The sequence below is a fragment of the Protopterus annectens genome, chromosome 3.part0, assembly GCF_019279795.1.
Source record: "Protopterus annectens isolate FY-2018-M chromosome 3.part0, PAN1.0, whole genome shotgun sequence".
Classification (NCBI taxonomy): domain Eukaryota; kingdom Metazoa; phylum Chordata; order Ceratodontiformes; family Protopteridae; genus Protopterus; species Protopterus annectens.
This window is the reverse complement of record NC_056731.1, coordinates 1,164,726,499-1,164,742,136: the sequence shown is the minus strand read 5'-3', so window position 1 is coordinate 1,164,742,136 and position 15,638 is coordinate 1,164,726,499. Positions and strand designations below refer to the sequence as shown.

Sequence of the window (15,638 nt, the reverse complement as noted above, 5' to 3'; positions counted from 1 at the left end):
AGCCTTTTGTTATTTGAGTTGATATACTCCTTCATTGTTTCGTCTGTTGAGCACATTTGACTGATTTTTTTCCTCTAGATTACTGGAAGCCACGTCTTGCACCAAAGCTGGAGCTTGAACTACTTTTTGCTGAACAGCAGCAGCATTCTTCCCAGTCAGTGTTTTCTCATCACCCTTTCTAAATGATTTTCTTTCATGCTGTTTTAGTTTCCTCTTTGCAGGCATCCAGACAGTATGCTTAATAGCTAATAACTACGTTTTACTCAAGCTGGTAATATCACTGGCTGTTATTTCTCAGTTTCTGTTGTAACACTGGGGAGAGCTGAAGTCAAGCTGTTGATCAGTGTGCAGCCACCTTGGAACTCTAACACATTAACCATTTTGACACATGTTTAATCATTTGGCCTGAAGATGTTGATTTTTTTTGTTGTTGTTGTTGCAATTCCCTCCCAAATCACCCTATAGCCTCCAGTTTTGTTACTGTTTTCCTCATCTCTTCTGTCCCAGATTCTCCATTTGCTCCTTTCTGAATAGTCATATTTGTGATCCTTTACCAGGTCATCCCTGACTCCATTGGTTGTCTACCTTGTGGCACAGTCATCTAGAGTCCAGGAAGTAAGGAGTGTGGTGACTTAAGGGTGATGTACCAGCAGCCATCAGTTTTACAGTGGTTGGTTAGATTCCCTATCTAATTAAGTGTATAGTGACATTGGAGTGCTTTATATGTGCATTTACCAAATCGTAAATGTTGTTGCCACCCCCTTAAAAGACTGGCCTGTGAAACTGCTGGTCTCTACCAGAGTTCAAACTGTCCCCAGTGGGAATAGGAGAACTGGCCTCAGGCTGCCTTGTCCCCTCCCCCTTTGGCTGACCCTGCCAGTAACCAAAGTCTGTCCCTGAACTCAGGACACAAGCGCCACAGACAGACACCCTGTCTATCCACAATTAGGCCAGCTTGCAGGCAATGAATCTTGCTGCCTTTTAACTGGAACAGTCTTGTGACCTTTGTTTAAATGTTGAGGAATTTGGTAGATTATGTTTTTCTTTCTTTAAACATTCAAACTAAAATAGCTAAAGATTGCTTCTATTGTAACGTGTAAATTCTTAATTTTACCATTCCTTGGAGTTTCAAGTTTGACACCTTAGTATTTATCAGCAGAACAGTAGTAATCGGTGTGTGTACATAACTTTAAATTCTTTGTTAGACTTGTTCATTGTTTTAATAATTTAATAACCTTGTTTTTTATAGGAACAAGACCAGCATGCCAGAGAAGAATCTCTTGCTGATGATCTGTTTAGGTAAGAGTATATTTGTTATCTTTCAAAGGTAAACACAAAGCTTGGAAAATACTGAAGCAAGGTATAAAAAGTAGGCAGCATTTTTTCTTTGTTCTATGATGTGTTTTGTGAATGGGACAGATCTTCTAGGTGATTATCTGACATTTTAAAAAATGGGAATAGGTTGCTTCTTCCATAATCTCCCTACACAGAGTTGTTTGGCACTATTTTCTTTTGTGATTAGTAATTGTAGTATTGTTAACATTTGTTCAGCATATTTATTTCATTGTCTGTTCCCATGAGCTAAGGCCTTTGATCTGCTAATGAGCAGGGACAGGGACTCTTCGTTCAGGATCTAGAGTGTACTTGTGCGCAGAACTGGCTGAGATTACGAACTACTCTGCAGCTGATTTCAGTATGCTGAATGAATTTACTCCATGAAGAGCATGAGTTAATATTCAGATCTGATGTTGTCATTTTCATTCATTCCTTAATTGATTGGTCTCAGATCCAACCCCGGATCCAGCTTGGCCGCTTTTTCCAGATTCATGGGTCCAACTTTCGAACTCCTCCCTTTACCCATAATGCCCAACTAACTTATGGTATTTCAGATCTTATTTGCTGCCATATTGCTCAGATGCAGATCCTTCTCTCTCGAGCAGTCAGGTGTTGTTTTTTTCAAGGTTGTAAGTTTTTTATTGTATTTCTCTTATCTGTCTTAATTTTCTTTTCACCGGTCCTCCCTTAGCTTGTAGTTTTCAGGTCCTGTCTCTCAGGCAGTACTTTTTATTTTATACCTGTTAATTATTTTGTTCTCTCGAGTGCCATTGTTGGTACTCTTGCCTTTCTTTATTTCCCCTTAATCTTACCCTTTAGAGGGTATTCCCTTGTACCATTGTTGGTACCTCTTTTTTTACTGTAAAAAAAAAATCTCTTCTATAACCACCTTTTTATTTTTTCATAACCCTGACAGATAAGCTGACTAGGTTTAAAAAAATGCATGTCCTGTGGACATAAGATTCCCAACTCTGATGCCCACAGGGAGTTGGTTTAATGCTTGGGCACCACCTATTTAGATACCTAGTGCTCACTCTGTGCAGGCTTTAAATCTAGAGCTATTAGGACCAGAGAATTAAATTGGTGTTGAAGGATCTTCTTCCTTCTTTCTCTTCTTTGCTTACTGGGGCTCAAACCTCCTCCAAGAGGTCCAAAAAAGGGAAGCCGCAATCGGCTCCTAAGGATAAGGTAAGGACTCCAGAAAAAGGTCTCTGGACCACTCACCTACTTAAGCTGTGACCACCAAGCCACTGTCAAAAATTTCAAAAAAGTGGGATCTGGCTTCCAGGATCCTACTTCCTCAAAGCCTAAGTCGTCTCGGATCCAGTCACCATGATACTCACTGGAGCCAATATCTCTTCAGGTTCCATCTACTTTTGTCCAGGAGACTCCAAGGAAGCACTGCATCTACCAGCTTCTCCCATAAGTCCTCCAGGGATAGATTGATGAAAAATTTCCTCAGAGCTCAGATTCAGATGGGGTAATTCCATATCTGTCTCCCTTTGGACCCGCAAACCTTCTTTCCACTGACTTTCAATTAATATATCCTTTTGTGATCTGTCCAGTGGTTTCAGAGCCCTTGGATCTGAGATCCTTGAGGATGTCTTCACTGGATCCAAAGACAGGTCGTTCTTCATCTCTGACCACTTCCCTGAATCATCCGTCTCTGATCCTTTCAGAGCAGGAAGACTGTCAGAGCCAAAGCATTGTTACTGGCTCGGGGGGGGGGGTCAACTCTGAAGTTATCTGAGCCATCCTTGCTTCTAAGTGCTTCAGTGCTGGAAAGCTTGAGTCCAACTCCTTCTTTGGGAAGGGGCCTGGGGGGATTCAGGGCTCATCGGCACAGGGAACTTTGGCTGCGGTGCTGCCAGCTTCTGCTTCTCCTAGGCCCCATGCCTTTGAGATGGAGAGGGCATTCCCTTCGCCTAGAGAGAGGGCATCCCTGCTCCCTTCAAATCCTGTCTCTGTTCCCCCATCAGGTCTTAGTTCTGAGCCTCTCACTTGTATCCCACCAGGACTGCCAACGCATTCAAGTCTCCAGTCCATCAGGACTCCCCTGTCACTTCTCATACCTCACTAGACCACCCCACTGATGAGGTCCCTTGGAAGAGAACATGCAAAAGGAGACACTTAGATTCCCTTAAGGAGTCTGTCACTGAGGACACTGACTTCGATAAAGGGGAAGCGTCCCCCAGATCTCCACCTGAGGATGTCTCCTTTGGAGAAATCCTGGAACTTCTAAAACAGAAAGGTGGATGGTCTTCTGACACCCTCTTCCCTGGAGGTGTCTGTGTTCTGGTGGCTTTCGGGCCTGGCATAGCTATGTCTTGGGGTGAGACCCCCTACCCAGCTGATGAGGTAATAGATTTTGTCTCATGCCATGCATGGAAGCTGGATACTGTGGAGACTACCCCCAAGCCCCCTGATAGAATTTTAGCCCCCCCACCAAAAGACAGAGCACAATGGAGAAAGAGGGTCCTGGTAGATGGCATGGTTGTGACAGCAGCCACTATGAAATAGCTCACTGAGCAGAGCTCATTTGTCCATCCCCCAAATAGCTCTCCAAATCTCTTTCCAGGTCCATGTCTGTGGAGGACCAGAACAAGATCTCTTCACAACTGGCCACACTTTCAGTCCATATCTAACAAATCCATGAGTCTGATATCTCGCTCTGCAGAGGGTACTTCATGGGTGGCAGGTTCAGGCACACGGCACAGCCATAAGGAGATATGCAATTTTGCAGAGCCCTTCAAGCCTTTATTCATCAGTGCTCTTTTTGATGAATCATCCTTGTTGGCCTTAATGTGAGGGAAAAGCTCTCCAGAAATGAGGAAGACTGAAAGACCTTTTCTGCTACTGGGATCCATTTGTCTACTCCTGAGACCATTTTTCCGGAATCACTGAGGAGACAGAAAGATGTAGATGTTCATCGTGTTTCACTGTTGCAGTCATGACTGTAGGGTTCTCCCCTGCCGGCAGGCAGCCCTTGGTCGGCCAGAATCCCAAAGTCTGGGTCCAGCGTCGGCTGTTCAACCATGCTCCCTGACGTCAGAGCGCCAGGAGTATAAAGCTGACAGCCGACGCCATCTTCTCCAGTCTTTCTTGACGTGCGGTGATAGCAGTTCGCAAGTGCCGGTCGGCTGACTCCTGACGATTTTTTCTGATATACTTCAGTCCGAAGATTTTCTTCTCCACTCAAAGCTAAGTACCCCGTTGGGGAAACTTTTTTCTTGCTCCACCCCGATGTCAGAAAAAGTTAATAATTGTATTTCATGTGGGAAGCAAATACCTCATAAGGATTTTCATTCTTACTGTATTCCTTGCTTAGGCCCTGACCACGACATAGCTAGTTGTCTGTTTTGTGCTAGATTCAATCAACGTACAATTAAGCGAAGGTACGATTTTGCTTTTCATTACTTCGGTAGGCGCTTTAACTACAAAATGTCGTCGGATATGGTTCCGGCTGCCGGAGTTCACAAACGTCGCAAGGATAAAGACAGGCCTCCGAGGTCCAAATCTGATGATAGCGCACAAGCGGAGCCAGCTTCAGGTTCGGCCGTCGTCAGTGATGCGCTTTTGCAGCCCCTGTCGTCGGCCATTTCAGAACCGATGGCCGAAACAGACTCTCACGAGGAGCCGACCAGGCCTTTAAATATTTCTGTTGCAGGACCTTCGGACAATGCTCCTTCGGATGGGTCCGGAGCTGCTGTGCAGGTACCGGCTTCCGAAGGGGTTTTCTGGCCTACCCAACTTCTAATAAAGGCAAAGGCAAAGACTCCTTCTAAATCAAAGACTACAACACAGGCCTCCTCTGATCTGGCTCCCAAGTCACAGAAACAGTTACTCAAGATGGCGGAGGATTTACTTACTATGATTAGGAGTTCACATTCCCCTTCAGATAAAAGGCCAAGGCAGGATGTTTATTATGATTCTTCTGATCAGGCCTCTGTTTCTTCAGTTTCTTCTTCTGATCAGGAATATTCTTTCCCTCCTTATGAGGATTCTGATGCTGAAGAGTCCATTCCTTCAGCTTCTCCCCCTGAGGATTTCTCTTTTGGGGAAACTTTGCATGAAATGAGGGAACATTTCCACTGGGAAGGACAAGAGTATTCAGAATCTAAGAAAAGGCTGAGGGATTTTCTTCTTCTTCCCCAACATAGACCCCTGGCTATTCCTCCTGTTTTGGATATTGTGGATGATGCCTTTTCAGAGGCTAACCTAACCCCGGACTCTTTTCCTCCTGCTCCTGTTAAGCCTGATAGATATTACAGGGTTCCTGATTCCCATCAGTTTTTATACAAGAACCCTTCTGCTGACCCTGAAACCATTTCTCAGGGTCCTAAGGGAGTTAAGGCCGCTTCTGCCAAAAATCCCATTCCTACTGAAAAGGATTCTCGATCCTTAGAAAGATGGGGCAAAAAGGTGTACACTTCTGCTACTTTGTCCATTAGGGCTTTAAACTGTCAGTTTCATATGCTAAAATACCAGCAATTTCTCTTGTCTGTTTTAAAACAAAAGCTTACTTCCATTTCTGCATGTGCAGATGATAAGGAATTACATGACTTATTGCATGCCACTGAACAAGTTGGGAAACATGGTTTACACTGCGGATTTGATGCCTTGGAGGCTTCTTGTAGGGCTGCGGCCTCTGGCACAGTCATTAGAAGGCATGCATGGCTAAAGGAACAAAATTTGCCTGAACAAGTAAAGGCTAAATTATTGGATGCTCCTGTTCAGCATAATGTTTTGTTTGGATCAAAAGCTGAAGAGGTGATTAAAAAGATAGAGGATAAAGCGAAATCCATGCAAACAGTTAAAGATTTCTTACAAGTACAGCCACCTAGATTTAGCAGGAATTGGCCTTCAAAAAATTGGTCCTTTCCCACTTCAGACAGGCGTCAGAGGGGTAGATATAGACGCTCCAGAGGAAGGCCTCAAACACAAGCTTCTTATTGACCAAGACAGTGGACTGCTTCCACCCCTAGGGGAGGAGAGGACAGGTCACAAACTCAAAGGAAACAAACTCAATGACTCCCTCTGTTGGGCTACAGGAACTTCTTGCCTGGAAGCCCCTCTTGGAGGAAAACTCTCTCTTTTTTATCAAAATTGGACTCAAATAACCCAAGACAAATGGGTTTTGGATGTGGTTTCAAGAGGTTACAGATTTCATTTTCATACCTTGCCAAGGCCAAGCGGATGGCCAGCCCTTCCAAAACATCAATGGACGGAGGCCTTAAACCAGGTGGACGCTCTTTTGGCTATGAATGCCATAGAACTGGTTCCACTTTCAGAGATGGGAAAAGGTTTTTACTCAAGGCTCTTTCTAGTCCCAAGGAAGCAAAACACATGTAGACCCATTCTGGATCTGTCAGTCTTGAACACCTTTCTAGAGATTACAAAATTCAAGATGCTTACTCTACAGCAGCTACTTCCAATGCTGTCCAAAGATGCATGGATGGTAACTTTGGATTTAAAGGAGGCATATTTACACATTCCCATCAGGCAGGATCACAGAAAATACCTCAGGTTCAAGGCCGGATCGAGGCACTTTCAATTCTCTGCGCTGCCCTTTGGATTGTCTACTGCGGCCAGGGTCTTCACCAAATGCCTGGCTCCAGTAGTAGCTTACTGCAGACTCTAGGGAATTCAAATTTACCTTTATCTGGACGATTGTCTAATTCAGGCAGACAGCAAAGATGTCTTACTCCAGCATCTGGAATTTGTACAGAACCTCCTCAAGTTCCTGGGATTATCTGTAAACATAAAAAAGTCAAATTTGACACCATCACAACAGATAACTTTTCTGGGTGCACTTCTGGACACCACAACCCAGATGGCATTTCTGACATCCGAAAAACAATTACAACTGGCTTCAACTTTCAGAATCTTGGCAACTTTAACTCAACTATCTGCAAGGAAATTCCTGCAGGCTTTGGGTTACATGGCCTCCTGCATCCTTCTCGTACCATATGCAAGACTACACATGAGGAAAATACAGTGGTACCTAAAAAGTGTATGGTCTCAGCACTGCCACAGTTTGGACATACTGATCTTCGTCCTTCCTTGCCTTCAAAAGGAATTTCTTTGGTGGTCCAGGGCATGTGCTCTGAACAAAGGGAAACCGTTCCGTCAGCCTCCTGCCACTCAGATTCTAAACACGGACGCCTCGGATTATGCTTGGGGAGCCCATTTTCAGGGCAGTTGTCTGCAGGGCCTTTGGACAAAGGATCAGAAGCACCTGCATATCAACTTAAAGGAAATGTTAGCCGTTCAGAAATCTATATTGGCCTTCAGGAATCTCTTACAACCAGGACCACTACTAATACGGACGGACAACACCACAGTTATGTGGTACATAAACAAGCAAGGGGGATCTCATTCCTACCCCCTTTGCAGACTAGCCATGGATCTATGGAACAAAGCTCTAGCTTGCAATCTGGATCTTCAAGCTCAGTTTCTACCAGGGAAACAAAACTTCCTGGCAGACAGTCTGAGCAGAAACCTTTCGGATCCACATGAGTGGATGCTGGACACCAAAATATTCGGGATGATAACAGCAGTCTGGGGATGTCCTCACATAGACCTCCTTGCATCCCATCTCAATCATCAACTACAGAATTTTTGCACCAGGACTTTCCACAGAGAAGCTTGGAAAGTGGATGCCCTGTCATTCAGTTGGAGGAACCTCTCGGGATATGCCTTTCCGCCTCTTCCTCTTCTTCCACGGGTTCTATTGAAGATAAAACAGGACAAGCCCAAGATGATAATCTTGCTGGCTCCAAATTGGCCTCAGCAGTTTTGGTATCCAACTCTAAAAAACCTATGCCTGGAGCCCCCTTGGGTTTTACCTCAGTCTCCGAACCTTCTGTCCCAACATCAGGGTCAGGTTCTACACTCTCATGTCAGAACTCTCAGCCTGGCGGCCTGGTTAATCCAGGGCCTTTAATTTCTTCTTTCCTACCCAAGCAGGTTATGGATGTCATTTTAGAAACCAGACGTCCTAGCACTAGAAAATCTTATGCAGGTAAATGGAAAAGATTTTGTTCCTGGATGCAGGCTCAGGATTCTGATCCTCTTCTTCCTAACATTACTTTAATTTTACTTTACCTGGCAGATCTCTTACATAAGGGTCTCTCTTTCTATTCCATTAAGATACATGCCTCTGCCATTTCTGCTCATTATAATACAGACCCTCCCATCTTTTCCCACCAGCTCATGAGACAGTTTCTCAGAGGAGCTAAGAACTTAAGACCTCCTAGATCTCCTCCCATTCCTTCTTGGGATCTCAACTATGTTTTGGAAAAACTAACCCTGCCTCCTTTTGAGCCTGCTGCCTCTTCTGTCATCAAGTTTTTATCTTGGAAGACAGCTATCCTGTTAGCACTAACCTCTGCCAGGAGAGTTTCAGAGTTACAAGCTCTTATGGCTGTGGAGCCTTATATTATTTTTCATCAAGACAGGGTATCTTTGAGGACTAATCCTACCTTCATGCCTAAGGTGGTTTCCAAAGTGGCTTTAAATCAAACTACCCACTTGCCAACCTTTTTCCCCACTCCTCAAAATAAAGGGGAAAGGATCTTACATTCCTTGGATGTACACAGACAACTACGTTTTTACCTGAACAGAACCAAGGACATCAGAAAATCAGAACAATTGTTTGTTTCTTATGCTACAAGTTCCCAAGGTAAAGCCATTTCAAAACAGACCATTTCTAAATGGATTGCTCATGGAATCAGATTTTGTTATTCACACCATGGAAAGCAAATCCCAGGGAGTATACGGACTCATTCCACCAGAGCTGCTGCCACTTCTGCGGCCTTCCTCAGGGGAGTTCCTACCAAAGACATTTTGGAAGCTGCAACTTGGAGTTCAGTGCATACTTTTTCTAAGCACTACAATCTACCTCTATACTCTAAGTCTAGGACAGGCTTTGCCTCTGCAGTCTTGCAGGGCCTTTTAGCTGCCCCTTCTTCTTTATGACCACCTCCCTTTCTTTCAGCTTTGGGATTCTACCCTACAGTCATGACTGCAACAGTGAAACACGATGAACATAGTACAGCTGTGTACACCTACCATAAATGTAGATGTTCTAGTGTCTTCACTGTTGCAGTCTGGGTTTCCCTCCCTCCTGTCCCCTCTTATTTTTACTTTTGTGTATTTCCTTTTTTTCACCATTCTTCTGAGGTGTATTTGCAAAGGTTATGGGACCTTTTTCATTTTGGGACTCCTGACATCTGGGGCAAGAAAAACTGGAGAAGATGGCGTCGGCTGTCAGCTTTATACTCGTGGCGCTCTGACGTCAGGGAGCATGGTTGAACAGCCGACGCCGGACCCAGACTTTGGGATTCTGGCTGACCGAGGGCTGCCTGCCAGCAGGGGAGAACCCTACAGTCATGACTGCAACAGTGAAGACACTCAAACATCTACATTTATGGTAGGTGTACACAACTGTACTTTTTGCAAGTCCCAGGGTACTTTCCAAGACTGACAAGGGGTGGTTCCCCCCAGAGTTAGAGTGGAGAATTCTAATGGAAGAACCAGCCAACTTGGCAGAGGTAACCTGCAGCTCCAGGGTTTCCAGGATTCCTTCTCAGACAAACCCTACCAGCACTCCTGAAAATTTGCCCGGCTGCTGATCTCTGGAGGCAGTCAGGGGGAGCTTGTCTCTGCACTACAAAGCCTGAGCATCCATCACAAAAGACTCTTGGGTGCATAGGATCATATCCAAAGGTTATTTTATACCATTTTCCCAAATTCTCCCTACATCGCGGTTGGGGGGGGCATTGCTTGGGAAGGACAGTCCAAGGTATGTGGTCCCCAGAAGAGACCAATGCACATATCAGATCCAGGAAATGAGAGCAGGCCTCCTAGCTTTGCAGGCCTTGCAGGATGCTCTCCCTTCTAGGATGATTGCAGTTCAAATGAAGATTTGTCTGTAGTCTGGTACAACAACCAACAGGGGAAACCAGATCTTATCCGCTGTGGGAGATCTGTTCTGGACACTTTCTCATAGCAACAAAATACCTGGGAAAGGCATTGTGCTTGCAGACAAACTAAGCAGGTCCATTCTGATGCCTCATAAGTGCTCTCCCTACAAAAGTGAAGAGAATCCCCGGTGTCCCACTCAGAGGGGGGGGGGGGGAGGCATCATCCTTGAAAATAGAAAAGCTGCTGGAAAAAAAAAAGAGTCATCCAGAAGGTCCCCCAGACCAGATAGGGTCCAGAACCTACTCAGGATTCTTTTTAGTGCCAAAGAAGACAGTGGACCTGAGACCCATCCTGGATCTCAACAAACTAAACCATATAGATATGTGGGTCTACCTGATATGGTCGACTGCTCATATGATCGAAAACCAAAACACTGAAAGCTCATTTGGTCGACATCTCATTTGGTCGACACATGAAGCCAAAGTATTACGCACTTCCCCCACTGTAGGGCGACCCTGGAGTAGGAATAATAAGTTTGGGGGTGTGTGGGGGGCACAGCCCCCCACATTGGGGGGTGTGGGGGGGGGTGAAGCCCCCCACATGTCATACACTGTAAACATACATATGGATACATTGAACTGATTTGACTACATTCATGTGCATAATGTGGGGGGCTTCGTCCCCCACACCCCCCAATGTGGTGGACTGTGCCCCCCCCCCAAACTTATTATTCCTACTCCAGGGTCGCCCTGCAGTGGGGGAAGGGTGTAAACCTTTGGTTTCATGTGTCGACTAAATGAGCTGTCAGTGTTCTGGTCTCAGTATGTTGCATGTCGATCATATGAGCTGTCGACCATAATTTTCAACAATGTAACCTCTTTTGCCTTGAATGTAACTACTTGTGGAGCTTTTCTCCCTGGGCCTCCACTGAAAATGAATTGGTCTGACCCAGTGGACTATCCCGGTCAACAAATTCAAATAAATAAATGATACGTGAAATATTCAATGTTCCGGGTGGTCACAGTTCAGTCCATTTTGCCCCTTCTGCAAAAGGTGATTGGATGTGTTCAATAAATCTTTAAGATGTGTACTGTTTCATCAAAATGAACAGGTGCTCCAGAAGATGTCCGCACTTCCAGCTGGAAACCAGTCATTACCAGTTCAGAGCACTGCCCTTTGGCCTCCCCACAGCCCCCAGGATGTTCATGAAGTGCATGGCAGTGGTGGCAGCTCACCTGAGACTGCTGGAATTCAGTGTGTTCCTGTGTCTGGACAACTGGGTCCCGACTGTCTTCACTAGGTATCTGCGTTTACAAGCAAGGGGCTACTTGTTCCAATTATGTTTGTCTAGGCATTGCATTCAACTACAGCAAGTCACAACTGACACCTACACAGGATCTGAAGTTCATAGGTGCTAGTCTCGACACAGTCAATCAGTGTCACTTCCTCCAGCTGGAGTACAAACCGTCAGATTTCAGGTTATGGAAGTGATCTTGCATTCTTTTTTGCCAGCACAACTAGTCTTGCAAGCCTTAGGGTCCATGACAGCAGCAGTCACTCTGATTCCTTTAGCCAGTTTTCATATGCAGATTCTGCAATGGACTTTTTCAGTACAGTAATCTTTTCTCCAGCACTATGCCTCAGTCACAATCCCACAGGTTTGCAAGAAATGCCTTCTTTGATGGATTTAAGGGTGTACATTTGTTCTCCCACTGCCAGCAACCACAGGAACCATAGATGCCTCCCATCGCGGTTGGGGGGGGGCATTGCTTGGGAAGGACAGTCCAAGGTATGTGGTCCCCAGAAGAGACCAATGCACATATCAGATCCAGGAAATGAGAGCAGGCCTCCTAGCTTTGCAGGCCTTGCAGGATGCTCTCCCTTCTAGGATGATTGCAGTTCAAATGAACGATTTGTCTGTAGTCTGGTACAACAACCAACAGGGGAAACCAGATCTTATCTGCTGTGGGAGATCTGTTCTGGACACTTTCTCATAGCAACAAAATACCTGGGAAAGGCATTGTGCTTGCAGACAAACTAAGCAGGTCCATTCTGATGCCTCATAAGTGCTCTCTCAATGTCAAAGTGATGGAGAGAATTTTCCATTGATGCTGCAACCTTTTCAGTTCTCCCCTCAACAACAAGTGCAGCAGATTCTTTGCTTTGGTCTCCCCTCTGTTGGAGTCACCGAGAGATGCTCCAGTCTCCTCTATGCTTATCCCCCGTTAACTGTAATCACCAAATTCACCCAGAAAGCATACTAATTGAAGAGAATAGTTATCATCATTGCACACCTTTGACCTTGTCAAATTTGGTTTCCCTTCCTGTGCGTCATCTTTGCTATTTGCCCTGTATACTGAACCTCAGAAGTGATTTCTCTAGTGAACCCATCTGCTGCTAAATATCTTGTTAATACCAGTCCTCCCTTTCTGACAAGGATGGGAAAGCTTTTTATAGGTTTGGGGGGGAAAGTGTATTATTCTAGGACACTTAGAATTCTCAGTTGCCAAGCTCATACGTTAAAGTTTATGCTTGCCTCATTTCAGAAGTTGAGGAACATTATGGCATCAGTTTCCTGTTCTGAGGAAAAACATCTTTCTATAACCTGATTGCTTCTGTGTCTCAAGTGGTTACCCACTGTTTAAAAATCTGCTTATGATTCAGCTGATGCCACTTCAAGGGTAGATGCCACTGGAACTGTTAGAAGATTTGCTTGGTTGCTTACTTAAAACCTTCCAGAGGACATTAAATTTTGAATTCTTCCTTAGAGTTTTTGGACCATACAGCGAAGGTCCTTAAAAACTGTGATGAGAGAGGTAAGCTAATTCAAAGAATTTCACAGATTTATCAGCCTTCCTACTCCACTCCATGTTTGACAAGGAGTTTAACGCTGCTTCACTCTTTTACTAAAAGCAAAATAGTATCAAGTAAAAGACAATATTAGCCTATATACGCAACCTAAAAAAGGCTAACTATAAGAAAGGAGTTAGAAATAATAAATACTATTCTTCTTCTTTCGGCTTTTTCCCGGTTAGGGGTCGCCACAGCGAGTTACCAGCCCAGCACCCAACCTTCCAAGGAAGGCACACACACACACACGCAGTCACACCTAGGGCCAATTTAGAGTGTCCAATCCACCTAGAGCATGCCTTTGGGATGTGGGAGGAAACCCACGCAACCACGGGAAGGACATGCAGACTCCGCACAGAAGGCACCCCAGCTGAGGATCGAACCGGAGAACCACTTGCTGTAAGGCGGCAATGCTAACCACTGCACCACCGCGGCCACCCTATAAATAATAAATACTACAAATACAAATATTTAAACATGTATAAAAAGCGAGAAAGGGTTGCTATGGGCTCCCCTTATAGTTGTCTTTTTTCAAATATTACAAATATTGTTCTGTATAAGTTTGTCTTTAGCAGTGAACTGTTTAATTGTAGGTTGTGTCTATGCTGTTTGGATGACATTTTTATATTATGGAAGGGTGACGTAGAATGCACTGGGGATTTTATTGAATACTTACATGATACTACAATTTCTTTTTTTGATTTATTTATACTCAGGACACCGAAATCATAACATATTTGGATGTACAATGTGTATATTTCACAAATATTTCATAAACCTACATATTCTAATTCACTACTGCAATTCTCTAGCACACAACCATTTTTTTCAGAAAAAAGGCTGTAATAAAAGGCCAGCTAGTGAGGGTGGCGAGCATGAAAACTCTGGTATGCCAACTTAGTGATGAATGTGCCATGTTAAACTACGTTAGTAATGAGGGGTTACCCTATGGGTCTGATTGAAGTGTTATTTGAAGTGCAGAATAAACATCAGACAAGGTTCTTCAGTCCAATACTACAATATCGAGGTAATTCTATATGCAATGACCTAACTGTACCATATTTGATCATCACCAATGAAATAACTTCACAGTTTTGTTTAGCCTTCAAACTGAAATGGATTTAAATTTTGAAGGACTGAGATATAAGACAAAGGGTGGGGAGAAAACCAAGAATAGTCTATAGATGTAATATAAACATGAAAAACATTTTTGAATCCTACCAGAAACAAGATTGTTTGTATGCTCACATGAATAAATGTGGACGATACAATTTTTGTAAATATGTACATGTAGGAACATTTTGCAACATCAAAGGGCATTTATTTTGTGTTAGGGGTTAATATAATTGTGATAGTATGGGATTAATTTATGTAGGAATTTGCCAAGAGTGTCCATGTTTTTATATAGGAAAGATGGAGACAAAGTTACTCAAACGTAATTAAGAGCATTTATATGATATAAAAAAAGAGAATGGCACAGATGCTGTATTTAAGCATATTAAGGAAAATACGGGACATACTTTCAAATTTATGGTAATTGGGAAGGTTAACAAATCAGAATGAGTGGTGCTTGGCATTTACTTCTAGAAAACCGTGAATTATATTAGAAAATATTTTGGAATTCTTATGTGCGGCCAGGACTCAATGAACATATCTTGATTATGCCCATTTTGAAGTTGAAAGGTAATTTTAAGGCCCTTTGTGTTCAGTAATTTTTATATATGCTTTTTTATATATGTTTAAATGTTTGTATTTATAGTATTTATTAATTATAACAACTTTCTTATAGTTAGTCTTTTTTAGATTGGGTATATAAGCTAATATTGTGTACTATTTGTAGGAAATTATCTTAATGTTTTAACATTTTATAAAAAATCATTTGGTTTTAGACAAATTATAGAACAGTGATTTGTTTTATAAGGCCTTTATGTTGAGGTAGTACTGCTTTAAGCCTTTTCTATTTGTCTTAATTGAATCATGTGACAAGGCATTTTCATCATTTAATTGATCATTAATTTGTGTTTTGTGTCAGAAGAAATTTTACTGATGCAGAACAAAAGTTCTTATCTTGTTATAATAAAGTTTCACTATGTTTGTTTTTGCTGGTGCCCGAGCAGCTTGTGGTTCCTTTCCTACCTATTTTCCTGGTTTGAATGTTTGTTCTGTGTTTCTAGGAGATGAAGTTTGTTCTGCGAATGTATTTAATTTTTTGGTTTGGGGATTTCATTCAAACAAAAAGTGTTGAGAAATGTGACATAGGTTCAACTGGAGATGAGAAGAAACAATTGTATATGCAAGACAAAAGTTGGAATTACACATTTAAAAAAACGGTCATGTATAGTAAGTGGGAGCAATAGTTTTTTTATCACAATGACTACACTATCCATAGTATCTTGGAATGTGAATGGCCTTCAAGGTATAGACAAAAAGGAAGGACTAATGAAGTATGTTAAGAAATGCAGAGTGCAAATAGCCAATGCTCCAGAAGAAACATTTGGAAGGAAATGAGCATGTGAATTTGACAA

General features: G+C 43.2%; 1 protein-coding gene across 1 annotated transcript in view; it reads left to right on the top strand.

Moving 5' to 3' along the window:
* NBN (nibrin) overlaps positions 1-15,638 on the top strand; it is a 1,386,396-nt gene that overhangs the window by 1,292,462 nt on the left and 78,296 nt on the right. Inside the window, exon 15 of the mRNA XM_044065389.1 lies at positions 1,250-1,299. Within this exon, the coding sequence (XP_043921324.1) occupies positions 1,250-1,299 (50 nt within the window). The remainder of the gene's footprint in view (positions 1-1,249; positions 1,300-15,638) is intronic.